Consider the following 27889-nt stretch of genomic DNA (forward strand, 5'->3'; position numbering starts at 1 on the left):
GGCGACCTGGCTGAGAGAAAGGCCCTTGAGCCCGCGCTGCCGTCGGGTGACCCAGGGATGCGCAGAATGGCGTTGGAAACTGCCTCTGATTGGTCCCTGGCCTTGCCGGGCATGCACGGTTCCTCCAGGGTCCCTGAACTATTAGACCGTGTGTGGGCCATCAGGTGTACAAACCAGGAAGGGCCCGACAATGCTGGAAGAAGAAGAGGACTTACCTTTAACGAGCAGTTCACAGGAACAATTGGAGGTGGAGTCTAGGCCTTAAGATGTGGAACTGGAATCTGGAATGGAGTCTGTCTGTGCAGTTTTGGAAGGAATTGCTTATCGTATGGACAATATATCTAAACAAATGACTCAAGGGTTTTTGGAAGTGACAATTAAAATATCTAATATGTCTGAAGATATGTCTACACTTAAGAGGGATGTCAATTAAATCGGTGGATACGGTGCAAGAAAATTTTTTAAAAATTGAAACAGCTTTTTCTGAATGTAAAGATCAAGTTGTACGTAATAAGGAAAAAAATAGAGAAAGTGGAAGATTTGTTTGTGGATTGGGGAATCCAGAAGAAAGACTTGCTGAAAAAATTTGACCCATTGGAAAATCAAGGTCGGAGAAATAATGTCTTCCAGAAGACATTGAAGGGTCTGATCCAATAAATTTTTTTAAGAGTTGGATCCCCGAGGTGTTGGGTAAAGAGTTTTTCTTGGGTGCTCTAGTATTGGAGAGGGCACATAGAGCATTACGAAAGAAACCGTTACCAAGACAACCACCACGAGCGGTCTTAGTTCGGTGCCTGAACTATCAAGTCAGAGAAATACTACGGTGGGCGAGACAGGTGGCCCGAAAAAGTCAATCTTCAATGATGACTCAATATAACAGAGTATTTTTTTACACAGATCTGAGTCAAGAAATTATTAGGCAACGATGGGAGTTTAATTCGGCTAAAGAAGTGCTGTGGTGGAAGGGTTATAAATTTGCTTTTCGATATCCTGCTGTGTTAAAGGTCTTTTAGGGTAACTTCCAATCTCAATTTTTTGAGAATGATCATGATGCATAAGTTTTTGCTAATTCATTACCGGATTTACGTGGACATGGAAGAGTTTCGCCATCATCACCTAAAAAGAGGGCAAATGGAAATGGGCAGAATGGGAAAAATGGAAAGAGAGAGGTTTTAACACAAAGTCTTATTGATATTGAAGTCCCGGAACAATCATTACCACATTTACGGGAATGTTTGTTACATTACGGAACATTATCTGGATATAAAGTTAATTGGGATAAAAGTGAAAATTTACCAGTTGGAGAAGGAGATTATTCAGAGTATAAAAATATTATAAAATTGAAATGGTCTGATAAAATTAAATATTTAGGAATAATTGTAAACACTGAGTATCAATCTTTATACAAGTTAAATTATGTTCCTTTATTAAAAAAGATTAAAGCAGATCTAATTAAGTGGAAAGATCTTCCATTAACTTTAATTGGCTGAGTTAATTGTATTAAGATAAATATTTTTTCTCATATTCAATATTTATTTCAATCAATGTGTTCTCTTATAAAGAGTTTCTTTCAGGATTTAAATAAAGTTATGAGAGAATTTTTATGCAAAGGTAACATTAAATAATCTTACTTGGAAGTATGTGATAGGTGGGCTTCAATTACCTCATTTTCAGAATTATTATGAAGCAGCCCAGTTGAAATTTATTAGTAGATTGATGGATTTGGACCAGCCTCTAAGTTGGGCTAAAGTTGAGATGGCCTGTATTCCTGAAGTTGAGGTGTATCAATTTGTATTTTGATGGAATGTATATTTGTTGAGGGAATATAATATGCTGATATTAAAACATTTATTAAAATTATGGATTAAAAAAAATAAGATTTTCAGATCAAAAGGTAAATTGTCAATTTTACCTCCATTATATAATAATCAACTTATTTCTTTTTCAATGTTTAATAGTAATTTAAAGAGTTGGGATTTTAAGGGTATAAAAACATTACAGGATTGTTTTGTAGAAGGTCAGTTTCTTTTACTCAATTGAAAGAGCATTTTGATATTGCTGAAAATTCTTTATTTGTTTATTATCAACTTCGATCTTTGGTGAAAAATATGTATGGTAGAGAGATGATTTTACCTGTATTGACAAGTCTTTGTTTTCTTCTATACCAAAAAGGGGTTATATTTCTGTTATGTATCAAGTATTACAAGACAATATGGATAAGTTGGAATGGGAGAAATCTAATGATTTAGCATTTGTTTTTCCTGAAGATTATTGGGCAGATACGTGTCATGATAGTGTTACTAAATTGACGAATGTACGGTGTGGAATGGTTAATTATAATTTTTTACATCGATTGTATTTAACTCCGGAGAAATTGAAAAAAATATGGTTTTAGTAATTTGGATTCTTGTTTTAAATGTGTATGTACTGGAACTTTTTTACATGCTGCCTGGTCTTGTATGTCTGGTACAACCATCCTGGGATGAAATTAAGTTAATTTTGGAAAAATTATACAATTTTAAGTTACCATTAGATCCATTTTTTTTAATGGGTTATATGATTCCTTTAAGGGGATTAGGGTTGGATAAATTTCGAATTGCATTCATATATTTAGCATTGTCTGTAGCTTGAAAATGTGTAGCAAGTACATGGAAAAATAATATAGTGATTAATATAATGTGATGGCATAAGGAATTGAAAGCTTGTATTGTTATGGAAAAAATTACATATAATCTACATGCTAATTTTTTTTGTTGAGTGGTTACCATATTTGGAATATATGCATTTAGATATATTTTGATTTATTATATACTTTTAGTTTCTGTTTATATATTTTTAGCTCTCCTTAAGAGAGTTGGCTGATGGAGTGGGAAGGGGGTGGGGATTTAATTTTTTTTCCAGTTGTCTTGTTTTTTAAATTTTATTTAATGTATATTCATAAAATTTTCTTTATGGAATGTACTTTGTATTACTATTAATGATTCTTCAAATAAATACAGTTTTAAAAAAAAGAATAAAAGAATGCCCCTTTAAAACAGAGATGAGGTGGCTTCTTCAGCCAGAGGGGTGTGAATCTGTGGAATTCGTTGTCACAGATGGCTGTGGAGACCATCATTGGGTAGATTTAAAGTGGAGGTAGACAGGTTCATGATTAGTGACAGTGTCAAAGGTTAGGGGGGAAGGCTGGAGAATGGGGCTGAGAGAAAAGATATATCAACAAAAATTTTAATGGCGGAGAGATTCAATGAGCCAAATGGCCTAATTCTGCTCAAGGTTAAGATTTTCTTGCCTGGATGAATGCAACATTAATACTCAACAAGTAAGAACTTTCTGGGATCAGGCTGCTCACTTGACTGGTGCCTCATCTATCACTTGAATCATCAACTTCCACCCCCTTCATGGGAATAAACTGACTGCAGTGCACACCCTGACAAAATTCACTGAGGCTACTCACCCAGCATACCCTGACAGCACCTCCCAGACTAGCGAGCTCTACCTCCAAGAAGGACAAGGGGAGCAGAGGAGCAAACCATCCAAACTCAGAAATGCGTCACTGGTCAAACGCAGTCTGCTGGAGAAACCTTGCGGGTCGAGCAGCATTTGTGGGAAAGAGAGAAAATGGTGATGTTTCAGGATGAGACCCCTCATCTGGATATCACCAACCATTCTCACGACTGGGTTTAACAGCTCTGTTGAAGTGAACTAAGAGACAACCTCTCAATTGCAATGTGATTTACACATCAACAAGTAGATGTTGGCTCTGTGAGTGATACCTCAAGCCCAAAAAGAAATTAATTTGAAACAAAAACCTTGAATCAGACACAATAGGCAATTAGGGATGAACGATGGTCTTCTTTATATCTGTTCCTTCTTAAATCTGGAGAGCAATTTACAGGCAGCTTGGTTAGCAATGTGGTTAGCGCAACACGATACAGCACCAGTGACCCGGGTTCAAATCCGGGACTGTCTGTAAGGAGTTTGTATGTTCTCCCTGTGTCTGTGTGGGTTTCCATCGGGTGCTCTGGTTTCTTCCCACCCTCTCAAAATGTATGCTGGTTGGAGGTTAATTGAGGTATTTGAGTGGCACAGGCTCATAAGTCAGAAGGACCTGCTACTGTGCTGTATGTCTAAATTTAAAACTGGCAATTTTAAAATTTAACTCTGAATCAGAGTGGATCATCATGATGTGGCAAAGCAAAGAAAGATCAATGTGAAGGGGATACTGAGTAATGCTGGAGACCCTTCAGCCCATAATGTTGTATTGACCTATGTTAAGCTCTGGGCCTGTTTCCATGCTGAGGGACTCTGTGACTTTATGACATGTTATCAGGGACTTGATAACTACCCATTTCTTACAGAGAAAATGATTTCAATTTCCACTGCATTAGATGCCTTCTATCTCATTCCACAGCACCCCCTTCTGCCTCTGTCTTTGTCCTGGTTTTCTATCTTCTCACATCCCTCCTCCCTTGGTTCCAGGTAGTGTGGCACTGAGAGATAATGTGCGAAGGAGCTGAACCCAGAGATTCTTGGAGAACCTTTCTATTGGTCAGATGAAAATTGCTTGCATTGTTCTGCTAAGTGCCTTGTGATGGTTGGAACTTTTCACAGAAATTGTAATGCTCTTAGAACATGGAACAGTACAGCACCAAGTGATGTGTTGATCAATGTAAGCTTACTCAACAATATTCTAACCCTTCCCTACCTCATACCCATGACTTTTTATTTTTATGACATCCATGTGTCTGAGAGTCCTTTGAACATCCCTATTTTGCCAATCTCCACCACCATCCCCAGCAATACATTCCAGACACCCACCACTCTCTGTGTAAATAATTAATCTCTGACATCTCCCCTAAACTTTCCTCCAATCACATTGTACAGATGTCCTCTGGTATTTTCTAGTGTCACCTGGGGAAGAAGGTGCTGGTCATTCACCTTACCTATGTCTCTAACAATCAATACACCTTTATTAAGTCACCTCTCATCGTTGCTCCAAAGAGAGAAGCCCTAGCTCTGTCAGACTTGCTTCTTGGGATATGTTCTCCAATCCAGGCAACATCCTGGTAAATCTGCTCTGCACCCTCTCCCATGCATTAACATCCTTCCTGGAATGAGGCAACCAGAACTGAACACAATGCTCCAAGTGTGGTCTAACCACAGTACCTAATGACTCTTGAACTCATTCCCCTGACTCATGAAGGCCAACACATGACACAACTTCTTAACCACCTTATCAACCTGCGTGGCAACCTTCAGGGATTGATGGGCTCAGGGCCCAAGATCTTCTCTGTTCTTCCACACTGTTAAGAATCCTGCCACTAACCATGTACTCCACCTTCTCTAGAAGTTCCGCCTTCCAAAGTGCATCACTTTGCACTTATCCAGATAATTCTTCTTATAAGATTTACATGGGGAACCTATTAAATTAGTTGTCTTTTTAGAATACAATTTGAGATTTTTGTTCCTCCACTGACTGAGTAAATGCAAAGTCTCCAAGTGTGAAATGACTTTTGGTATGGTGACTGACATAACATGTACTAGAAAGGTGACAGATATTGAAAATGACTATTTGGTAGAATTCGTCATCAGAAAAATAATTGAAGATTCCTTTTCCCTTCCAGCTGAATTTCTGGCACTTTTTTTTGGCCTTGAATTAGCATTTCATTTTTCATCACTGCTTGCTGGTGCTTTGTTCCAATGATTTTCTTAAAATCAAGATCTTAATGTATTTCTGAGTGTTTTAACTGTGCGTAATCCAAGTATTTGATCTGTTTTATCTGAATCGTGACTTATCAAATGACAGTGTGCTGAACTCTTGCAATTCTCCTCAACAATTGACACCCTTCTCATTATTGTTGTAAAATGAGGCCATGCCCTGTCCTGTCTTGGTGTTGATCCCACTAGTTTTAAGCTCCTGTGTAACATATTCATTCTTGCTCAATGCCTGCATTGCGCCTCCTGCAGTGCTGGTGCATTGAGACAATGCAATTGACACTCAACTGAGAGGCAATTAGAACTGGGCAATGAAAACCATTATTGCCATTCCCATCCCAATCCATTTTTAAACATTTAGTATGTAGCGACAACTGGGAGAGGTGATTTAATACATAAGATTATGAGGGTCTCGATAGGGTGGACAACCAACATCTTTATCCTGGAGCAACAGTGGCAAATACCAGGGGAACAGGATAGAGTATTTGGTTGATTGGACTGAAGCAGTCAGAACACAGGGATCATATTCTTAGTGGTTGCTAATGGTGTTCCACAGGGTCGGAATAAGGGCCACTTCTTTTTGTATTGTCTATCAATGATTTTGCTTATTGGAATGAATGGCTTTGTTGCCAAGAATGCAATGATACGAAGAGAGGTGGAGGAGCAGGTAGAGTTGAGAATGGACAGAACAGTGGCTAATGAAATATAATGTCGGAAAGTGTACATTCATGCACTTTGGTAGGAGAAATAAACCCACAGACTATTTTACAAATGGGGAGAAAATTGAAAATTTCCAGACGCAAAAGGACCTCATGCCTGAAGGTAGTAAACTTGCGGGTCGAGTCAGTGGGGAAGAAGGCAAATGCAATGCTGGTACTCATTTCAAGAAAAATAGAATACAAGAGCAGGAATGTGATGTTAAAGCACTGTTGAGACCTCACTTGTGAACAGTTTTGGTCACCTAACTACAGGAAAGATATTAATAAGATAGAGTGCAGAGAAGATTTACTACGATGCTGCCCAGACTTTAGGAATTGAGTCACGGGGAAGGCTAAACAGGTGAGGACTTTATTCCCTGGAGCGTAGAAGAATGAGGGGAGATTTGATAGGGGTATTTAAAAGTTATGAGGGGGATAGACAGAGAAATTGTAAATAGGGGTTTTCCACTGAGGCTTGATGAGATACAAACCAGAGGACATAGGTTAAGAGTGAAAGGGGAAAAGTTTATGGGGAATGCGAGGGGGAACTTCTTCACACAGGCTGTGGGTGTGTGAAATGAGCTGCTAGCTGAAGTGGTGAATTTGAAGATGTTCGTGAAGATCTTCGTCAATTGGTCTGCACAGTTCTTTGGTATGTAACATCTGGTCCCACTTCCTTGTGTGGGTTCACCTTCGATAGGGTTCTCCTCACCTCGCCATGGCTATGCAGTGGGCCTGTTCATCAGGGGGACATAGGCTTTCTTTGGCATCATCCTGTTCTTCTCATCAAACTGTGCATAGAAGATGTTCAGTGTGTCCAGAAGGGGCATTACAGTCCTTAAATCACAAGGTTGCCTTGTGATCTGTTATCATCTTGATCCCCTGCCACATGCGCCTCGTGTCGCTGGTGTCACACAGCTGTCTGCGGATCTTCTGTGCGTACCCCCACTTTGGCTTCCGGATTGCACGGGAGAGTACAGCCCTGGCTGATTTTCATTTCATCCAATCCCCTGTCCTGAAGGCAGCATCACAAGGTCTGGACCTCTGCATCCAACCATGGTTTCTGGTTAGCCCTGCTTGTGAAGCATTTGATCTCGGTGACATCCTCAATGCACTTACTGATGTAGCCAGTCACTGAGCTTGTGTACTCCTCTATATTTTCATGACTGGCACAGGTGGCCACCTCCCTGAAACCACTCCAGACTGTGATCTCAAAGCAGTCTTGCAGTGCTGCTGTGCCCACCCTTCCCACAAGCCCACCATGTTCTGATCTCCCTACAAACTGATCTAATTTGCTTTGCCAGTGGTTTGTTCGCTGGGGTTAGCAGGGTGGGGGTGTCTGTGGTGGAGAAGTAGAAGTCTTTTCCAAGTGAAATTGAGTGATTGTGGGATAAACGCATCACAAAGGCTTCATAAACTAAGTGGAATGCATCACATTCCAAACTGATTAGCAAGGTCATGCTGCCTTCTGCATTCCACCCTTGATAGAAGATAAACAGGAGGAGGATCTTGCCATCAGGCTGGATCATGGCTGAGCTGGCAGTGGACTCTGCTCCACCTCCATCTTGCCTGTTCCCCATAATTGCCTTGCTATGAAAAAATATATATAATCATAATGAGGCAGCCTTTGATGTTTCCATGGGGAGAGAATAGGAGTCTCTGTCCTAAATCTACTTCCCCCAAAGTTTCCATATTGACATCAACTTCATAGCTCCTTAATGCCCTGTACTACATATTTTAAAGCAGAACTTGTAATAAAAAAAATTCTTGCTCTGCATATGAGATGAGATGAATACAATTAACCATAGCCAAGCCTTAGTACTAGACGGATAAACTAATACCTGAACAGCAACAAGTTAAAGAAGATGCTGGGGTTGAGTGCAATGAACAAACGTGCTGGAGGAACTCAGCAGGTCATAGAAAGTGAAGAGTAACCAACGCTTTGGGCCTGGGCCCTTCATCAGGTATGAACAAAAACAGGCAAGGCAGAGGAAAGGAGGATGGAAGGGGGAGGAGCACAAGTGAACAGGTAAGCGATCAAAGATGGATACAGGTGGGAGAGTCGAAGAGAAAGACGCTGAGAATTGATAATGGGAGTGGTTTTTTCCTAATTTTTGTTCTCTCTAACTTTACCATCTCCTATTCATACTGGTTTCTCCCTCTTCCTGTTTCTCCACCTCTTAAGATTCTTTTATTGTCATGTAATAACACAGAAAATGTAATATTACGTGAAATTTCATTTAGTCTACAGTAAGGCAAAGTATTGCCATTAACAGAAATTTCCCTGCTCCACTTACAACTTGCAGTTAGAGAAAAAAGCAAATGCGAGTCCCCTTAGGAGTCCGAGTCACCGTGGATTCGCCTCCAGTGCTCCGGCAGCCACACAGCCTTTAGTCCAGAGCTCCAGACCTACACCTCTGATGCAGTCAGGAAGCCCTCAGCACCCTTGGCAGCCTCTTGCATCTCAGTTCCAAGACCTGGTACCCCTTTCCCCAGTCTCGAGCCAGTCGCCAGCATTCCACAGCCTGGTGCGAGTTGCTTGATCACAGTCGCCAGCATTCCACAGCCTTTGTGGGTTCTTTGCCTTGAGTGGCCAACAGCCCGTGTGTGTTCTTCAGCGGCAGAGCCCATTTGTGGTCTGCTGTCATAGTCACTGTCCCGTAGTGTCATCTCCTCTGCTTCTTGTTTTCCTGGAGCCTGAAACCGAACACAGATGTGGCCATCTTGGGCCAAGACCTTGCGGTCACAGGATTTGAAGATAAACCACTGTCAGATCCTTTAAAACCTGTGGGGAGTCATCAGCATTTGGACTGGGTGGCAGAACCCCGTGGAGGAGCACTGTGTCTCTACTCTCCACGGGTCCGTGCCAACAGTAGCACTGCCATTTTTTCTCAAACCTTCTGTCCTTGACTCAACCACCTATTCTATATGTTTTGATAAAGCATTCCAACCCGAAACATTGACTGGTCATTTCTACCTGTCTGGCCTGCTGAGTTTCTCCAGTTCCTTGATGGCCCCAAATTCCAGCGCCTGCAGCTTTTGTGCTTCAGCTCTGTGGCTGCACTTCCTCACTAATCTTTTGTTGCTGGTTCGTTTTTTTTGTTAAGGGGTCTTTCCTGCAAAGCCCATTCCATCCTCTGCAAGCTCGAGCATGTCTGGAGCCTTGTGTTTGGGGTTCCAGTCGCAATGCAGATTATTTCCATTTTGATCTTCTTGACGCCTCACCAGACTCTGTTTCAGAAGTTTCTATGAAGCCTCCCCAGCTCCTTTCCTCATTTTATATCTGCAGTTTTACCTCTTCTATCTGGATAAACGTCCCGACCTGAAATGTCAGCTGAATGTTTTCATTTCCAATTTCTACCTGTTATGAGCCCAGAGGACCCCATAAACCCAGCAGCAATAGATATTCACCAAGACAAATGGTTCCTAACACAAAGGTTGCTTTTAATTATCTTTAAACATGAAAGCAGAGTCACACTTTAACTTATTGCTATTGACTTAACTAACCTAACTTAGCCCCCCTTCTAATTCTAAGCGCACGTGTATGTAATGTGTGTGTAAGTTCAGAAAAGTTCTTTGGTTCACGGTCCAATCTCACTTCTTATTCCTCCAAGTTCACTGGTTGCAGGCAATTTTTATACTGTGCACAGAATTTAACATATATAAAGTTCACCAGGCTTTGGTGCTTGAAAGGTTCTTGTCGGTTTTCAGAGAGAAATTTGTGTTCCAGGACACCCACACTGATTCCTTTTTAATCAGCCACTTCAATGTCTTGCTGATGAAACCTGCCCCCTCAGGGTTCTCCAGATGATAACCTTCTTCTTTCAGGTCAGCACAGGTTCCTTTTCTGTTTCTCCTATTTCAAGTGAAACATTAGACAACCAGCCCTCTTCTCTTGCATGAACCATAAAGGCATTGACCAGGCTGAACTAAGCACTCACAACCCATCTTCCAAATGGGGTTTTCCACAAGCTTGCCAGCTTGTCCTGTTCCAGTCCCAGTTGCTGCTGCTGACTTGTAAAACTGTAGAACTGCTCTCGCTCTCTCTTGCTCTCACTCTCGCTTGCTCGCTCTCACACACTCAAAAAAAGCCTTTTTGACTCTCTCTGCTTGCAAAACCACACGACTCTCCTCAAACAGTAAGTTCCACTCCAGACAGAATGTGGCTCCGACAAGTTCTTTCATCTGTTGCCTTTTTGTAAACAACAATCCATTAGTGAAGTCTCTTGGGCACTCTCCAAAGCTTCTGTGAAGGTTCTGGGGCTGATATGTCTAGGATATTTTTTAAAGTGTTTGTATGTGACCTAAACTAAAAACTCTGCCCCACTTTGTCTCCCAAAAACATAACTATATTCTGTCACACACCTATGGACCTGCTGAGTTCCTCCAGTAATTATTTGCTGGGTCAAAATTCCAGCTTTTGTGCTTCTCTGTAATGCAGCTGGGGACTTGGTCAGCACCAATGTGATAGGCCAAAGGGCCTATTTCTGTCTGGCTGACTGACTCACATCATCGTGAGCCACTAGGAAACAGTACTCATGGCCGCCATCTGCTCGTTGGGAAGGAGCAGCGGCTCCTGTTTGCTCTTCCCAGTTTCAAATGCGAGGTAACCTATGTGATCTCCCTGACATGGGTGAGACTCTGAACAGTGTAACGTCAGTGCGCATCGCTCAGTGCATTGGCTACACAGGCAGAAGCTGCCCTGGTTGGCAGACGTGCCAGCGGAGTTGAAATTAACAAGGCGCTTGTCAATATCAATGTAGCAGCCACTGGGCAAAGAATAAATTTCTTCATGTCAATGGATGGGTTAGTTTGAGGTTAATCAGTTTAGTTCATTAATTTTGAAGGTAACAGCCTGAGCAATTAATTTTTGATTGTTTTTTGCTTACAGCAGTAATGATAATTGACATTTTGAGTATTATGTCATTTTATGGAGGCATGTTTTAGCTTTGAATAAGTGGTGGATAGTATTTATGAAGCAGCCCCCCACCCTGACATGAATCACAAGGGAAGGAAGTCTCTGTTATGCTTCCTCAGCCAGCTATTTCTTCAAAATAAGTTCAGAGTTAGGAGTGGGCAGGCCTAACCTCGCCCAGTCCTGCCCTGTTCTCACTCTCCTTTCCCACACAGGATGAGCATTTGCAGTGAGAGCCAGAGCTCTTCTTTCCAATTTTGTGGTTGAGGTTGCACCTCATTCTGAACGGTGGATATTTCTAACAAACAAGAATCAGAATAGCAAACTTAATTGAATTGAAAAGGCAATTAAGTCATAAGAAATATTCACAGAGATCATAATGCAAAATAGTGACGTAATTGTGCAGACAATCCTTTTGGGTGTCGGTGCAGTCCCTGATCAATGCAACAAGTGCCTGGTAGCTGTTGGAAAGAAACTGATCTTGAACTTGGAACTGCTGGTGTTCTGCCTGAAGGTAGCAGTGAGAAGAGGTTGTGACCAGGGTGACAGGGGTTCCTTATGATGTTGGCTGCCGCCTTGAGGCAGCGCCTCACATAATGTCTGCAATTAAAAGTAAAATTGTTCTAGGAGCAAATATTATCAATCTGGCAGTATCTGTTGGACAGCATTGTTAGCACAAGCTGTTCTAATGCCATCGACCCAAGTTTGATTTCACTGCTGTCTGTGCGGAGTCTATGTTCTCCCTTTGACCGCGTGGGTTTCCTCCCGCAATCCAAAGATGTAAAGGGAAGAGTGGGTGAATTGGGTGTATTTGGTTGGCACAGGCTCGTGGTCCGAAAGGGCCTGTAACAGTGCAGTGTCGCTAAATTAAATCCTTAACAGCAGACATGTGGCGATGGTTCTTAATTTATAAGAGATGAATGAGCATGGCAGTGTGTTTAGTCTGTAGTCTTGTTCAGGATTAGGTTTTGAACAACTGTAATGAATTTAAAGTGTGATTCATATAGTTCTGAATCCAGTTGCTTTCACACATCCAGAGAAATGCCAGGGGAAGGTGAGCATTCTTTCGAGTCGATGCAGAGAGCATCACCATCAGCACACAGAGGGGAGAAGGGGCTCTGAGCTCATTGAATCATTGAAAATAGGAGGAGAATGGCTGATATGCAGTATCTTAATCTTGGGAGGGATATTCTTGCTATTTAGGGGATCACCAGACTCTTAGCTGATCATGTGACCTCAGTACCCCATTCCTGCTTTCTCTCCAGACCCCTAGACTGCGTTATCAATTAGGGCCACATCCAGCTCCGCTTTAAATCTATCTGATCAACTGGCCTCAACAACGTTCTGTCGCAGCAAGTTCCACAAGCTCACAATTCTTGAGTGAAGAGGTCCAAAGTGGTTTGCCCCTCTTCCTTAGACTGTGAGTGCTTGTTCTGGACGTTCCCAGCTTCTGGAACATTCTTTCTGTAGCTTTCTGGACCAGGCAGAATCTGGTTTCATGAGATCCCCTCTCATTCTTCCAAATTCCAATGAATATGACCCTAGTCTATTGAGCCTTTCTTCATCTGTCAGTCCTGCCATTCCCAGAAATCAGTCTGGTGATCCCTTTGGTAGCAAGAATATCCCTCCCAAGATGAGGATACTGTACCTCAGCCATTCTCCATGGGGTCCAAAGCACATTCAAGGGGGACCACGGACAAAATCATAAAAAATGTTATGCTTTTTATGTAGTCGGTAGGAGAGAAGTATGGAAGAAACCAACTAAACGACTGCTTCACAGGGATGGGGTCCATAAACCTTGAGCAGAGTCTCAAGATTCAATATTTAAAATTATTACCATGTAATAAAACAGAAAATGTAATATCACACAAAATGTTCTTTAGCCTTCAGTGTCCTCGGCATTGTCTTGCATCCCGGTTCCGATATCTGGTACCCTTTCAGCCAGTCTCCAGCAGTCCGCAGCCTGCTGGAGGTCTATTAACCACAGCTCCCAGCAGCCGAATGGGTTCCTCACCTCGAGTCACCAACAGCCTGTGTTCTTCAGCCTCAGAGCCCCTGGGTAGTCCAGTGGGTTGTCTCCTCTGCTTCTCCTTCTCAAACTGGGGGTGGTCTCACTATTTACTGGTGCCCTGTCCCAGTCTTTGCTTCCCCGGAGTCTGCCAACCATTCCAGGCTGCTGCTGAACATAGGCACTGCCATTTTGGGCCCAGACACTGTTGTCACAGGATTTTAAAATGAACCACCATCGGCTGCTTTAACAGGCCATTTAAAGCCTGTATGGAGCTGACGTTAGTTGGACTGTACGGTTGGAACATGGGGAGGATCTCTGTGTCTCCACTCCCCTCTCTCTGTGGGTCCGTACGAGTACGAGCAGCAGCGCTACAATACTAAAAATGGTTGAGAATGGCTTCTGCACACAATACTCAAGGTGTAGTCATATTTTAATGAGGGGTTCCATCTGGAAATGTTGGCTATATTTTTTTCTCTGCCAGTGATGCCTCTTGACCTGCAGAGTTCCTCCAGCAGATCCTGTTTTATTCCAGATTCCTCCATCTGCAGTATCTGTGTTTGGGGTAAGACTAGTTTTGTGCACAGCCTGCATTTTGTTCTGCATTTTCTGAGCTTGTGATTCAGATATCAGCAAGACCAAGGAACTGGTTATAGACTTCAGTGCTCAGGTGGACATAGTAAGCAGCTTTAAGTTCCAAGGCATATAAATCTCCCATGACTGGTCCTGGTCCACCTACATCGAAGCAATGGCCAAGTAAGAACACCAGCACCTCCACTTCCTCAAATGCATGAGGAAATTTGGTATTTCCCCTACATCCTTTAACAACCTCTTCAGGTGTATCATTGGTCCATCACTGCATGGGACAGGAACTGCTATGCCCAAGACTGCAAGGAATTGCAGCAGGTTAACAAATGGGCCCTATCCTTGCCGTTGTGCCCGCCCTCTCCCTGCTGTTGCTGTTGCATCCACCCCTCGCCATCGTGCCCGCATCCTCCCCGCCATCAGCTCCAACTCCTGCTGCTTTGGCAAAACCACAAACACGTAGGAGCAATACTCAGAAATGCTGGCAAAACTCAGCAGGTCATGCAGCATCTACAAGAAGTAAAGGGTAACCAACGTTTCAGGCCTGGGCCCTTCATCAAGATATGAGGGGGGAAAAAAGCAGGCAGACACCTGAATGAAAAGGTGGGGTAGTGAGGAGAGAGAAAGGGGCAGGGGGAGAAGTACAGGCTATGCTGGATATGTGTGGTGGTGGTGGGGGGGGGGGGTAGAAGAGAAAGAAGCTGAGAAGTGATGGGGGAAAGGACAGAGGGTAGCTCTTTGAAAGGAGAGGGGTGGGTAGCTCGAAGAAAGGAGACAGAAGGATAGGGAAAGAGAGAGACTCGGAGGGGCCTTACAGAAACTGGAGAAATTAATATTAATGCCATCTAGTTGGAGAATGGTGTTACTCCATTTTGCAGGTAGCCTCAGTTTAGCAGTACAAGAAGCCATGTGGGAATGGAGAATGGAATTAAAATGGTTGGCCACTGGGAGGTCCTTGCAGTTAGAGCGGACAGATGCTCAACAAGAACTATCTTCCACTTTGCATCCAGTCTCTCCAATTAGAGGAATCCACATTGGGAGCACCGGGTGCAGTAGAGATCCCGATGGTCCCTGCATATTCGTAAGTGGTATTGGTTCACTTGGAAGGGGTGTTTGGGGCCCCGAATGGTAGTGAGGGAGGAGGTGTGAGCACGCGTTTCACTTCCAGTGGTCACATGGGTAGTTACTGAGGGCTCAATTACTGGGTAGGTCCCTGCAGAAGGGGGAGGGGAGAGGAATATGACCATGATGGTGAGATCATGTTGTAAATAGCGAAAATTTCAGAGAAGAATATGTTGAATGTGGAGACTGATGGAGTGGTAGGTGAGGACAAGGGGAATGCTGTCTTTGTTGTGTTTCAGGGCAGGGGTGGGGGGGGACCAGGGAAGTTTTGCAGGAAGTAGATGAGATGTGGTTAAGGGCTGAGCTGATGGCAGTAGAGGGGAGGCCACAATTTTTGAAGGAGGAGAACATCCTGGTTGTTCTGGAATGGAAGGCCCCCTTCCTGGAAGCCAATGCAATGGAGGCAGAAGAAGGAAGAGAAAGGAATCGAATCCTTACAGGGGATATGGTGTGAGGAGCTGTAGTTGAGATTATTGTGGCAGTTGTAAGGTTTGTAAGTATCTGCAGAGAGTTTGTCTCACAAGATGAAGACAGAGAGAGATTGAGGGAGGAGAGTGCCTTTTTGTCAGCTATGCCCCTCTTCCCAACTTTTTCTCCATTACATTAATGACTGCACTAGTGCTACCTCCTGCACCTATACAGAACTCGACAATTTTATTTAATTCATCTCTAACTTCCACCCTGCCCTTAAATTGACCTTGACTGCTTTGGACACCTCTCTCCCCTTTCTTGACCACTGTGTCTACATGAATATCTATGGCAAACAACATGGTTAACTGCATCTGTTAGCCCAAAGCTGTTACAGCACCAGTGACTGGGACAGGGGTTCAAATGCTGTGTTCTCTATAAGGAGTTTGTACGCTCCCCCTATGTTTGCGAGGGTTTCCTCCCTCTGTTCAAAACATACCAGGGGTTGTAGGTCAATTGGGTGAAATTGGGTGGGAAGGGCTCAAGGAATGAAAGAGCCTGTTACCATGCTGTATATCTAAAAATAAATAAATAAAATAAGCAAAACTCACTGACTTTCATAGATGCCTGGACTACACCTCTGCCTACTCCATCCCTTGTAAGGATGCCATCCCTTTCTCACAATTCCTCTGCCACATTTGTCTCCAAGATGAGGCCTTCCCCCTCAGGACACCTGAAATGACCTCTTTCCCTAATAATCACTGATTTCCCAACTGTCCTTGATAAACCCGGTACCTGTATCTCCTCTATTTCTCGTACTTCTGCCCTTGCACATCCTCCCCCAAAGCAGAAAAAGGTCAGAATCCCTCAAGTTCTCACTTTCTGCTCCTAGCAGCCTCCTCATGTGACACAGTATCTGCCAACACTTCTGCCAACTAGTGCAATCCCACCACCAGGCACAGCTTTCCCTCTCCACCCCATCTGCTTTTTGCAGGGATAAGTCTCTCTGAGACTCCCTGGTGCGCTCTTCCCTCCCTACCACCCTTCCATCCCCTTAGGCACTTCCCTCTATAACCACAGAAAGCAGAGAACTTGTCCCTACATCTCCTCCCTTATCTCCATCCAGGTTCACACACAGAACTTCCAGGTGATGTAGAGCTTTATCAGCAGATCATCTATCCTAATCCATTGCATTTAGTGGACCCAGTGTGGCCTTCTCAAAAATTGGTGACACCAAACACAGATTGGCTGACCCCTTTCCCCAACATCCACACTCTGTGGAACTTCCTGAAGCCAACCATTCCCACAGTGAAACATCTGTCCTCTGCCTCATCCTTTGTCAGGGAGAAGTCAAATGGAAACTTGAGGAGCAACACATTACATTCCTCCTTGACAGCCCTTTGATCCAACAGGAGCAAGGTTAATTTTTCCACTTTTGGATAACTGCACCCCCTCTGATCCCACTGTTTCCATCTCTTCTTTACCTCCTCCTGGAAATTTTTTTTCCTTCTTTTGAACTTATTCCCCACCATTCCTAGTGTCTCTCCCTCTATGTGTCTCCCCTCCTCCCACACCTTTATCCTCTTAAGTTATCACCTCTGGGCCCCTCACCAGCTTCTTTCCTCCCTATAGGTATAATTTCACCTTCTCTATCCTAGTCTTAATAAACCCGAGACATTCACTGACCATTTCTACCCACAGATGCTGCCAGACCTGCTGAATTCACGAGCAATTCTCAGTCTGCTCAAGATTGCAACATCTGCAGTCATTTTGTTTCTCTTTTAAAGACTCATCCCACCCTGCCACACTCCCTTCACCCTTCCCCACCCTGGTCAAGAAGAAGATTCACCTGAGTGAGTGAAATCTGCACCATCCAATTCAAGAACCGTTTCTTTCACGCTGTTATCAGACTCCTGAATGAACATCGCATAAATAAAATGTTGACCATGCTCAATTCCAATTGATCTCCTTTTCTCTCTCTCTGTCACTCTGCACTTTGTACTTCTTTTCTGTGTCTTGTACAAGATGCTTTCTGGTTGGCTCACAAAATGATCTCCATCACTGTATCTTGGAACACACAAACGAACTAGAATCATACTACTGACAAAATATGCTGACAACTTCATGACACGTATTACAAATGACCTATTTTTGCCACTATTTAACAGAACTCCTCAAAGCAGGCTGAATGTTGTCTGACAAACTGAAGTGCCTCTGAGAATTCAGTTGCAATCTCATTCCTTGTATCGAAACTGAGAGGCATTACTAATTCATTGTTTTCATATTTATCACATCATGCTGTTCGTCACAGCAGATCTAACATTTCCCTTTTGCTGTTATTGGAATGTAAAAAGTAAGATTTATTTTAAAAATGGATAAAGTGATTGACTCATCTTCCCCATCTCTTCCTCTTACACTCTCTTGCTTAGTCATAGTTCCTCAGGACAGTATCAGGCCCTTCAGCCCAACTTGGCTATGATGCCTAAGTTGTCCACCTGAGTTAAGAATCCGCAAATGCTGGGGTTAGCACAAAAGTGCTGAGTTTCCTGATCTACTAAGTTTTTCCAGCACTTGTGTGTTTGTCCTCTTAAGCTGGACTCATTTGCCTGCATTTAACCCATATCTTTCTAACCCTATCCTCTCCACTGACTTGTCAAAATGCCTTTTAAGTATTGTAATCGTACCTGCCTCTACCGCTTCTGATGTTCCTCGTTCTGCCCGTTTGCTTGACATTCTCATTTTCATGGATTTAATTTTTAATTTAGAGATGCAGCATGGCAACAGGCCCTTGCAGCCCGTGAGTCTGCACCAGCCAAATACATCCATACGTCCAATTACCCTACTAACCCCCCCGTACATCTTTGAAATGTGGGAGGAAACCCTTGGAGGCCATGGGGAGAACATACAAACACTTTACAATGGTGGATTCGAACCTGGGTGGCTGTTGCTGTAATAAAGTTGTGCTAACTGTGCCGCCACCTTATTGCATTCATTCTAACACTCTTTCTCTCTGTCTTGATCTCATGCTCTCTCCAAGTTCACCTCTCACTTCCTGTCCCCGTCCTCTGTTTGACTCTCACTCCCTGAGGCTTTTTAGCCACATTGTTTTTTCTTGCCTCTCTGAAGACACAAACTTTTTCCTATTCTTTGGAATGTTAAGCAATCAGAAAGGCACTGAGACATGTATGTTCCTGTGCTTACCAATGTTGAAGGCTTTGTCCTATTGCTGAACTGTGGGACCACAATATTTGCCCATTCTGCCCTCATCTAGTATACCACTGCAGATGTGGTAAATTATCGTTTTTACAAAGGGAAAGGGGCATCACTATACCATCACTGTTAGTCTTGATAACAAATCATAATGTCTTTGTTTTCAAAAAGGCAAACTGACTGGCAGAATGTGTCAGTTATGAGGGTGCACACAGGCAATAATAACATCTGTTTCTGCATGTGCGTCGCACGTCATGACAAAATGATCAGACTACATCATAGGCTTGTTTGGTGTGTATGCAGGGTGTGTTTGTTTATTTGGGGGGTGTGCGCAATTCTGTGTGCAGTGTGTATGCACATATGTGCTTGTGTTTATGTAGTTGTGTGCACAAAATGTGCTTGCGTAGTTTCTGTGGGTATGTGTATAGGATATCTATGTTTGAGTGTATCTGTGAGTATGCATGTTGTTTGTGCAGGGTATGTTCATCTATGCCCGTGTATGGGGTAGCGGGCATGGGGTGTGTTTGCGCTTGTTAGTACTAGGTGTCACATATTCACAAAGCAAAGAAGCAGGCCCTTCAGCCCAACTTTTCCATGCTGACCTACATGAGTCCCACCTTGCATTTGGCCCATATCCCTCTGAACCTATCTTATCCATGTATTCATCCATATGTTAAACATTGCAATAGTACCTGCTTTGACCACCTCCTCCGGCAGCCCGTTAAATACACCCACCACCCTCTGTGTACATAAGTGACCCCTCAGGTTCTCTCCTCTCTCACCTTAAACCTATGTCCTCTGGTTACAGATTCTCCTACTTTGGGGTAAAAAGACTCTGTGTTTACCTGCTCTATTCCTTTCATGATTCTGTACACCTCTGTAAGATCACCCCTCATCCTCCTGCACTCCAAGGAATAAAGGCCCAGCCTGCTCAACCTCTCCCTATAGCTCAGGTCCTCAAGACATGGCAACATCTTCTTAAATCTTATCTGCACCCTCTCCAGCTTGATGACATCATTCCTGCAGCACAGTGACCAAGACTGAACACAATCCTCCAAATGTAGCCTCATTGATGTACAACTGCAAAATTATCTCCCAACTTCAACACTAAATACTCTAATTCATGAAGGCTAATGTGCTCATAACCTTTTTGACCACCCTATCTCCTTGTGACTCCACAGGTACTCCTGAATCCCTTTGCTCTTCAACACTCCCTGGATCCCTATCATTCAGTGTGGTTGTCCTACCCATGTTAGACCACCTAAAATGCAACCCCTCACATTTCTCTGTATTAAATTCCATGGACCATTCCTCTGACCACCTACCCAACTGATCAAAATCCAGCTGCAATCGTTGGCAACAGTCTTTACCATCTAGAATACTGTGCACTTTTGTATCATATCAAGTACATTTTCATTGATCTAGATGACAAACACCAATGAACCCAGCACTGACCCCTATGGCATACCACTAATCACAGGGCTCCAGCATGAAAAACAATGTTCCACCATCACCCTCTGATTTCTACCATGATACCAATTTTCTATCCTATTTGCTATCTCGTCTTGGATCCCATGCATTCTAACCTTGCGGAATAGTTTACCTTGCAGTACCTTATCAAATTCCTTGCTGAAATCCCCATCTACAACGCTACCCTCATCAACTTTCTAGGTCACACCTTCAAAAACCTCAATCCGATTTCAGAGATATGACCTCTAACATACAAAACCATGCAGATTATCCCTAAACAGCCTTTGTCCATCTAACATTCTCCCTCAGAATGTTCTCCAGTCATTTGCCAACCACGTATGTTAGGTTCATTGGCATATAGTTCCCAGGCTTTTTCCTTCTTGAGCAGAGGCACAACACTTGCCACCCTCCAATCTTCTGGCACCTCACCGGTAATTAATGATGACCCACAAATCTCGGCCAGAGTGCCAGTAATTTCCTCTTTAGCTTCCTACAGTGGCCTTGGATATATCTGATCCAGGCCAGGAGATTTGACAATTTTGTACACATCACAACCTTCATCACCACCTCAACTGATCTCAAGTACCTACCATTCACTGTCCCAAGTTCCCCATGTCTTTTTCCACAGTCATTGAGGACCTTGCCCATCTCCTGTGTCTCTGGGCAGAGTTGACCACATTTGTTCCTGAGGAGTCCCATGTAATTCTCTGGTTAACCTTTTTCCCCTTCATGTACTTTTAAAATCATTTGGGATTTATGTTAACTGCCAGAGCTACTTCCTGTCCCCTTTTTGCCCTCCTGATTTCCTTTTTTTGTTTACTCCTCTGTTCCGAAAACTCCTCCAGATGTTACATTTGATCCCAGCTACTTGTATCTGTCCCACGCCTCCTCCTTGCTCTCGCCTGGATCCTGAATTTCCCTTGTCATCCAAGCTTCCCTCAGCTTGCACGTCTGACCCTTCACTCTGACAGGAAAGTACAAATCCTGGACTCCCATCATTATACTTTATATATAAAAAAAAATATGACATTTTCCTCTTCCAACAAATAATCGGTTCCAATTAATTTGAGCTAGTCCATGCCTTGTACTTTCAAAATTGGCCTTGCCCAGTTCAGATTTTTATCTTGTGTTCCTGCCTTATCTCCCTCCATAGCGCTCTTAAATCCATCAGAACAATGGTCACTGGTCTCCAAATGTTCATCCACAAACGCTTCATCCACTTCCCTTCCCAGATCAAGAGTGACCCACTCCCAGGTTGGACTCTACATATTGACAGAGAACACTTTCCTGAACACATTTGACAAATTCCACCCTGTCTAAACCTTTCACAATCTGAAAATGGGATCCTAGTCAGGAGGGAGGTAGGTGAGATATTATGGAGGGTGACGACAGAAAGTTTAGTGGGCATGAGAAAGGCAGGGGGTGAGGAAGGACTGTTGATTTAACTTCCACCTATTTTACTAAGAAACACTTATTAAGTAAGACAAATGAGCTTAGTGCATGGATGTGACTGGGACAAGGTATCTTTACAGAAACCTGGTTAAAGAGAGGGGCAGGAATGGCAACTCAACATTCCAAGGTACAGGTGCTTCGGGACCAACAGGGATCCGGGTAGAAGAGGAACGGTGTGGCGTTATTGGTTAAGGCGGATGTCATGGCCACGGTCAGAGGTGACATTACAGATGGGTGGGTAACTGAAGCTATATGGGTGGAGATGAGGAACAAGAAAGGCATGAAAAAATTTGTTGCCTTTGCCACATGCCAGAGAGGGTAGGATTAGGAAGCTGTGGCAGATGAATCCGTGGCTGAAGATTTGCTGCAAGGGGAAGGGGTACAGATCTTTGGATAATTGGGGTCTCTCTGGGAAAGGACTGACTTGTACAAAAAGAATGGTCTGCACCTGAACTGGAGGAGGACCAATATCCTGGTGGGTAGGTTTGCTGGTATTGTTGGGGAGGGTTTAAACTAGTTTGGGAGGGGGGTGGGAATCAGAATGTGAGGGAAGAGATTAAGGTTGAAGGACAAAAGCATGAAGCTATGTGCTCTGAGTTGGTGAGGAAGGACAGACGGGATAAAACATAGATGTAGCAAGTTAGAGGTGTTGAAATATGTCTATTTCAACTCTAGGAGTATTGGGAATAAAGGGGATGAACTTAGAGCATGGATCAGTATGTGGGACTACGACGTTGTGGCCGTTCCAGAGACTTGGCTGGAAGAAGGGCAGGATTGGCTGAGGCAGGTACTGGAGTTTAGGTGCTTTAAAAACAATAGGATGGGGGGAGGGGGGTGTAGAGTAACATTACTGGTCAGGGATAGTATCACGGCTAAAGATAGGGAGGACACTCTGCAGAGTGTCCACTGAGTCAATGTGGGTGGAAGTCAGAATTAGGAAGGGAGCTATCACTGTGCTGGGAGTTATCTATAAGCCCCCAAATAGCCCTCAGGACACCGAGGAGCAGATAAGCAGGCAGATTTTGGAATGGTGCAGGAAATACAGGGTTGTAGTTACAGGGTGAATTCAACACCCCTAATATTGACTGGCACCTCCTTACTGCAAGAGGGATAGGTTGGGCTGAATTTGCCAAGAAGGGTTCCTGACAGCATGTGGTGGACTGGCTGCTGAGAGGAAAAGACATAATGGATCTAGTTCTGGGGAATGAACCTGGTCAGGTGGCAGACCTCTTGGTGGGGGAGCATTTTAATGAGAGAGAGGATCGATGGGCATTTGGAGAAGTACAGTCTACTCAAGGATAGTCAGAATGGCTTTATGAAGGGAAGGTCGTGCCTTATGAGTCTAATTAAGTCTTTTGAGGAGGTTAAAAAAAAGAACTTGATGAGGGTAGGATGGTAGATGTGGGCTACATGGATTTTAGCAAGGCATTTGACAAGGTTCCCCATGAGTGACTCATCCAGAAAGTCATGAGGCATGGGATCAGTGGAACCTTGGCAGTGAAGATAAAAAATTGGCTTGCAGGTAAAAAGCATAAAGTAGTAGTGGAAGGAAAGTATTCTGCCTGGAGGTTGGTGACTAGTGGAGAGCCGCAAGGATCTGTTCTTGGACCCCTGGTCTTTGTGATTTATTTATAAATGGTGGAAAGGTGGGTCACAAAGTATGGGGATGATATGAAAGTTGGAGGAGTTGTGGATGGAGCTGAAGGTTGTCAAAGGTTACAAGAGGATATAAACAGGTTGTGGAGTTGGGCAGAAAAATAGCAAATGGAGTTCAATCCGGGTAAGTGTGAGGTGATGCAATTTGGAAGGACAAAACTAGAAGGCTGAGTCCAGATTTAATGGTTGGTTATTTAAGAGTGTGGATGAACAAAGGGACCTTGGGTTTCAAATCCATACATCCTTCAAGGTCACCGTACAGGTTGATAGGATAGTTAAGAAGGCCTATGGGATGCTGGGCTTCATTAATAGGGGATTGAATTCAGGAGTCGAGAGGTCATGTTGCAACTCTACAAATCTCTGGTGAGACCACAGTTCTGGTCATCCCATAATAGGAAGGATGTGGAAGCTATGGAGAGGGTGCAGAGGAGATTTACCAGGTTGTTGCCTGGATTGGGAAGCATCTTGTGAGACAAGGTTAGCAGAGCTGGGACTTTTCTCTTTGGAGCGTAGAAGAATGAGAGGAGAATTGATAGATGTCAACAAGATTATGAGAAGCATAGATAGGGTGGGCAGCTAGCACCAATTTCCCAGGGCAGGATCAGTAAACACCAGAGGGCATGAGCACAAAGTTAAGGGAGGGAAGTTTAGGGAAGTCATCAGGGGTAAGTCTCCCCCCCCCCCCCCCCCACAGAAAGTTGTCGGTGCTAGGAATGCCTTGCCAGGGATGGTAGTGGAGGATGCAACATTAAGAGACCCTTAGACAGACATGGATGAAAGGAAAATGGAGGGTTTAGTACTTTATTTTAGGAAAAAATATATGGTTGGCACAACATTGTGGGCCAAAGGGCCTGTACTGTGCTGTATTGTTCTATGTTCCAGCACGTTGCTCGGAGTGTAAGACAGAACCCCAAAGAGTTAACAAGAATTAGAGGAGAAAATGTGGCAGGAGATTGCAGCCAGCTGTCGGTCAAATATTGTTGTCATAGTCTGGGATTTTACTTTCAGTAAAGGATACCTTGTCCGAGTCACATCCATGCGTTAAGCTCATTTGTCTTACTTAATAAATGTTTCTTAGTAAAATAGGTGGAAGTTAAATCAACAGTCCTTCCTCACCCCCTGCCTTTCTTATGCCCACTAAACTTTCTGTCGTCACCCTCCATACTATCTCACCTACCTCCCTCCTGCCTAGGATCCCATTTTCAGATTGTGAAAGGTTTAGACAGGGTGGAATTTGTCAAATGTGTTCACGAAAGTGTTCTCTGTCAATACATAGAGTGTCCAACCTGGGAAAGGGCCACTCTTGATCTGGGAAGGGAAGTGGATGAAGCGTTTGTGGATGAACCTTTGGAGACCAGTGACCATTGTTCTGATGGATTTAAGAGAGTTATGGAGGGTGATAAGGCAGGAACACAAGATAAAAATCTGAACTGGGGCAAGGCCAATTTTGAAAGATCAAGGCAAGTTAATTGGAACAGATTATTTGAAGGAAGAACATAAGGAAAATGTGACTTTTTTAAAATAAAGTATGTTGACAGGAGTCCAGGACTTGTGCGTTCCTGTCAGAGTGAAGGGTCAGACGTGCAAGCTGAGGGAAGCTTGGATGACAAGGGAAATTCAGGATCCAGGCGAGAGCAAGGAGGAGGCGTGGGGCAGATACAAGCAGCTGGGATCAAGTGTAACATCTGGAGGAGTTTTCAGGAACAGAGGAGTAAACAAAAAAAAGAAATCAGGAGGGCAAAAAGGGGACAGGAAGTAGCTCTGGCAGTTAACATAAATCCCAAATGATTTTAAAAGTACATGAAGGGGAAGAAGGGTAACCAGAGAATTACATGAGACTCCTCAGGAACCAATGCGGTCAACTCTGTCCAGAGACACAGGAGATGGGCAAGGTCCTCAATGACTGGAAAAAGACATGGGGAACTTGGGACAGTGAATGGTAGGTACTTGAGATCAATTGAGGTGGTGATGAAGGTTGTGATGTGTACAAAATTGTCAAATCTCCTGGCCTGGTTGAGATATATCCAAGGCCACTGTAGGAAGCTAAAGAGGAAATTATTGGCACTCTGGCCGAGATTTGTGGGTCATAATTTGTCTTACTTAATATACGTTTCTTAGCAAAATAGGTGGAAGTTAAATCAACAGTCCTTCCTCACTCCCTGCTTTTCTCATGCCCACTAAACTTTCTGTTGTCACCCTCCATACTATCACACCTACTTCTCTCCTGCATAGGATCCCATTTTCATCAATCCAGTTTAAACCTGCCCTGGTGGTTCAAGCGACCTTGTCTGCCAGGGTGCTGGTCCATCTCTGATTCAAGTGCAGCCCATTACTCCTGAACTGGTCACCTCTCCCCCAGAAAAGATCCCGATGATCTAAAAATCTGAATCCTCTCCCCTGCACCAGCTCCTCAGCCACAAATTCATCTCGTCTATCCTCCCTATTTCTGACCTCACTGTCATGTGGCACCAGTGGAAATCCAGGGATCATTACTCGAGGTCCTGCTTCTCAAATTCTTACCCAATTGGGGGGGGGGGGGGGTGGAGAGAGTCGAGGAAAGAGAGAGAAGAGGGAGGAAGAAAGAGGAAACAGGAGCAAGAGAGAGGGGAAAGGGTATGTTGTGAGTAACATCTATTGCCTCATCTTTCTGTCACTACCTCCATTCTCAATGCTAAGACAAGCTATCGATTCCCCACCAACATGTCTGCTCATTGCTGATCTCTTCCACCCTTTCTCCACCAGCTGTATGATGACCATAAGCACCTCTTCGAAATCAAAGAGAACATCCCCGACAAGCTGGTGAAAAGAGTAGCTGGCAAAATCGAGAAACTCCTGGACAAGAAGGTGGAGGCTTTGAAGGTAGGATTTTCATCTTCCCTTTTGCCTTCATGTTTTGTTATATTGCTGTCTGGAAACCTCTGCCTTCTGTTAGCTTGAGATCAACCCCTCCTTCAGATGGTCAGTGGTGTCACCATGATCTGGAGGTTGGGATCAATGTGGCAAAGCATTCCCAGATACTGGGGACTGGTTGGTGAGAGACTAGGATATCGCAAGACTGAAGTGGGCCAAAGTTGGACTGTAGACCGCTGTTGACTTGAGGCTGGAACTAATAAGAATGTGGCCCCTTTTGTGCATAGGGATTGAAAGACAATAATAATAAAGTTTTGATGCAACTTTATAACGAGCTGGTGAGGTACTGCTTGCACTTTCCATCTCCACATTTAAGTAATGATTTGAGACAGTGCAGAGAAAATAGACTTGATCTGTGAATGACTCACAAGGAAAATGCTGAGCTGAATGGCTTTGCATTTGTTGGTTCTGAAGAACAGCAAGTTCTTGAAACCTGTAACATTCCAGGGTTTTGACAGTGTGATTTCAGAATTTTGGGCACCTACTTCAAATTGAGGAAGGGATTTCCTGCCCCAGAGGAGTTTGAAAATCTTTGGAATCCTTCCTCAGAGAGCTGAGAATGTGGGGTCACTAAATAAAGGACTAGCTGCTGGAGGACTCAGCGGGACAGGACATGGAGGAAAATGGACAGTCGACATTTTGGGTCGGGACCCTGCTTCAAGTCTGGAAAAGGAGAGGGAAGACAGGCGGTGTTGGAGGATGGTGGGGGGGGGGGTGCGAGAGGTGGGTGCTGAGGGTTGTTAGTCGGTGGACAAGAAGGAGTGAAGGATGTCAGGCAGATGGAGCCTGGTTGGGGGGAGTGGATGGACTGGACTGGGAAGACAGAAATAGGAGCGTGTCAAGAAGAAGCAGGGGAACAAGGGTGAATGGAGCTCGGAGGGTGAGGGGGAGGGGGAGAGAGGAGGAGTATGAAGAAAGGAGATTTGGTGGAGCTACACAAGGGATGGGAGAGATGGCTGATGGGAAGAGTTGGGGAGAGGATACAGTGGAAGGGGGTTGTGGGTGCTTGAAGGTGGAGGGAGGAGAAATGCATGAGATAACAAACAGGTGCTGGGAGGGGGGCTGGAAAGAAGTGGTTTTGTGAGAGGACCTGTGTGGAGGAGAAAGAGAAGGGGACCATGGGGGAGAAGGTCACTCAATATCAGAGAATTCAACATTCTTGCTGTGGGTTTGTGGACCACACAGGCGGAGCACGAGGATTTGTCCTTCAAATTTGCCACGGTGTGGGAACGGGCAGGGGAATTAAAATAGGAGCAGCCAGGAACTCCCACTGTCATTGGTATGGGAGCCTGCAGGGATGAATCTGCTTGTAAGTGTGTTGGTACCATTCCACCCTCTTCATACAGTCCTGTAGCTCGCAGTCTAATATATTGAATTCTGGATACATCTGTTTTGCTGCTTGAAAGGTTTTTGGATTCAAAATGGCATATTGTCTGCAGAAGTAGATTTGTACAACCTGGATTCAGGGTGACAAAGATAATAGGAGGTTGTGCCTATACAGATAATGTCCCACTTTTGAAAGCAAGACCATGTGACCCATTGTGTCCATGTTAGTTGAGAAGGATCTCCTCAGCATCACATCTTTAAATCTAGCTCAGCAACTCTTCAATGCACAGGCACTGTTAAATGCAAGGGGGTGTTTTGGCTTTGTCCATCCTTTCAGGCCAAGACCTCCAGATTCTTCTCATTGTAAAGCATTTTTTTCGGCATCGCTCCTTTCATGCTTCTACAATTTAAGTT

General features: G+C 43.9%; 1 protein-coding gene across 5 annotated transcripts in view; it reads left to right on the forward strand.

Annotated features, from left to right (window-relative positions):
- The window catches only part of LOC138763163 (voltage-dependent calcium channel subunit alpha-2/delta-2-like), a 604584-nt gene that overhangs the window by 133092 nt on the left and 443603 nt on the right, over positions 1 to 27889 (forward strand). For all 5 annotated transcript variants that reach the window (XR_011357359.1, XM_069936885.1, XM_069936886.1 and 2 more), the window contains exon 3: positions 25982 to 26098. Coding sequence is in view for 4 of the 5 variants with exons in the window: in XM_069936885.1 (XP_069792986.1) it covers positions 25982 to 26098 (117 nt within the window). In the remaining variant the exon portion in view is untranslated. The remainder of the gene's footprint in view (positions 1 to 25981; positions 26099 to 27889) is intronic.

The sequence above is a fragment of the Narcine bancroftii genome, chromosome 5 (genome assembly GCF_036971445.1).
Source record: "Narcine bancroftii isolate sNarBan1 chromosome 5, sNarBan1.hap1, whole genome shotgun sequence".
Classification (NCBI taxonomy): domain Eukaryota; kingdom Metazoa; phylum Chordata; class Chondrichthyes; order Torpediniformes; family Narcinidae; genus Narcine; species Narcine bancroftii.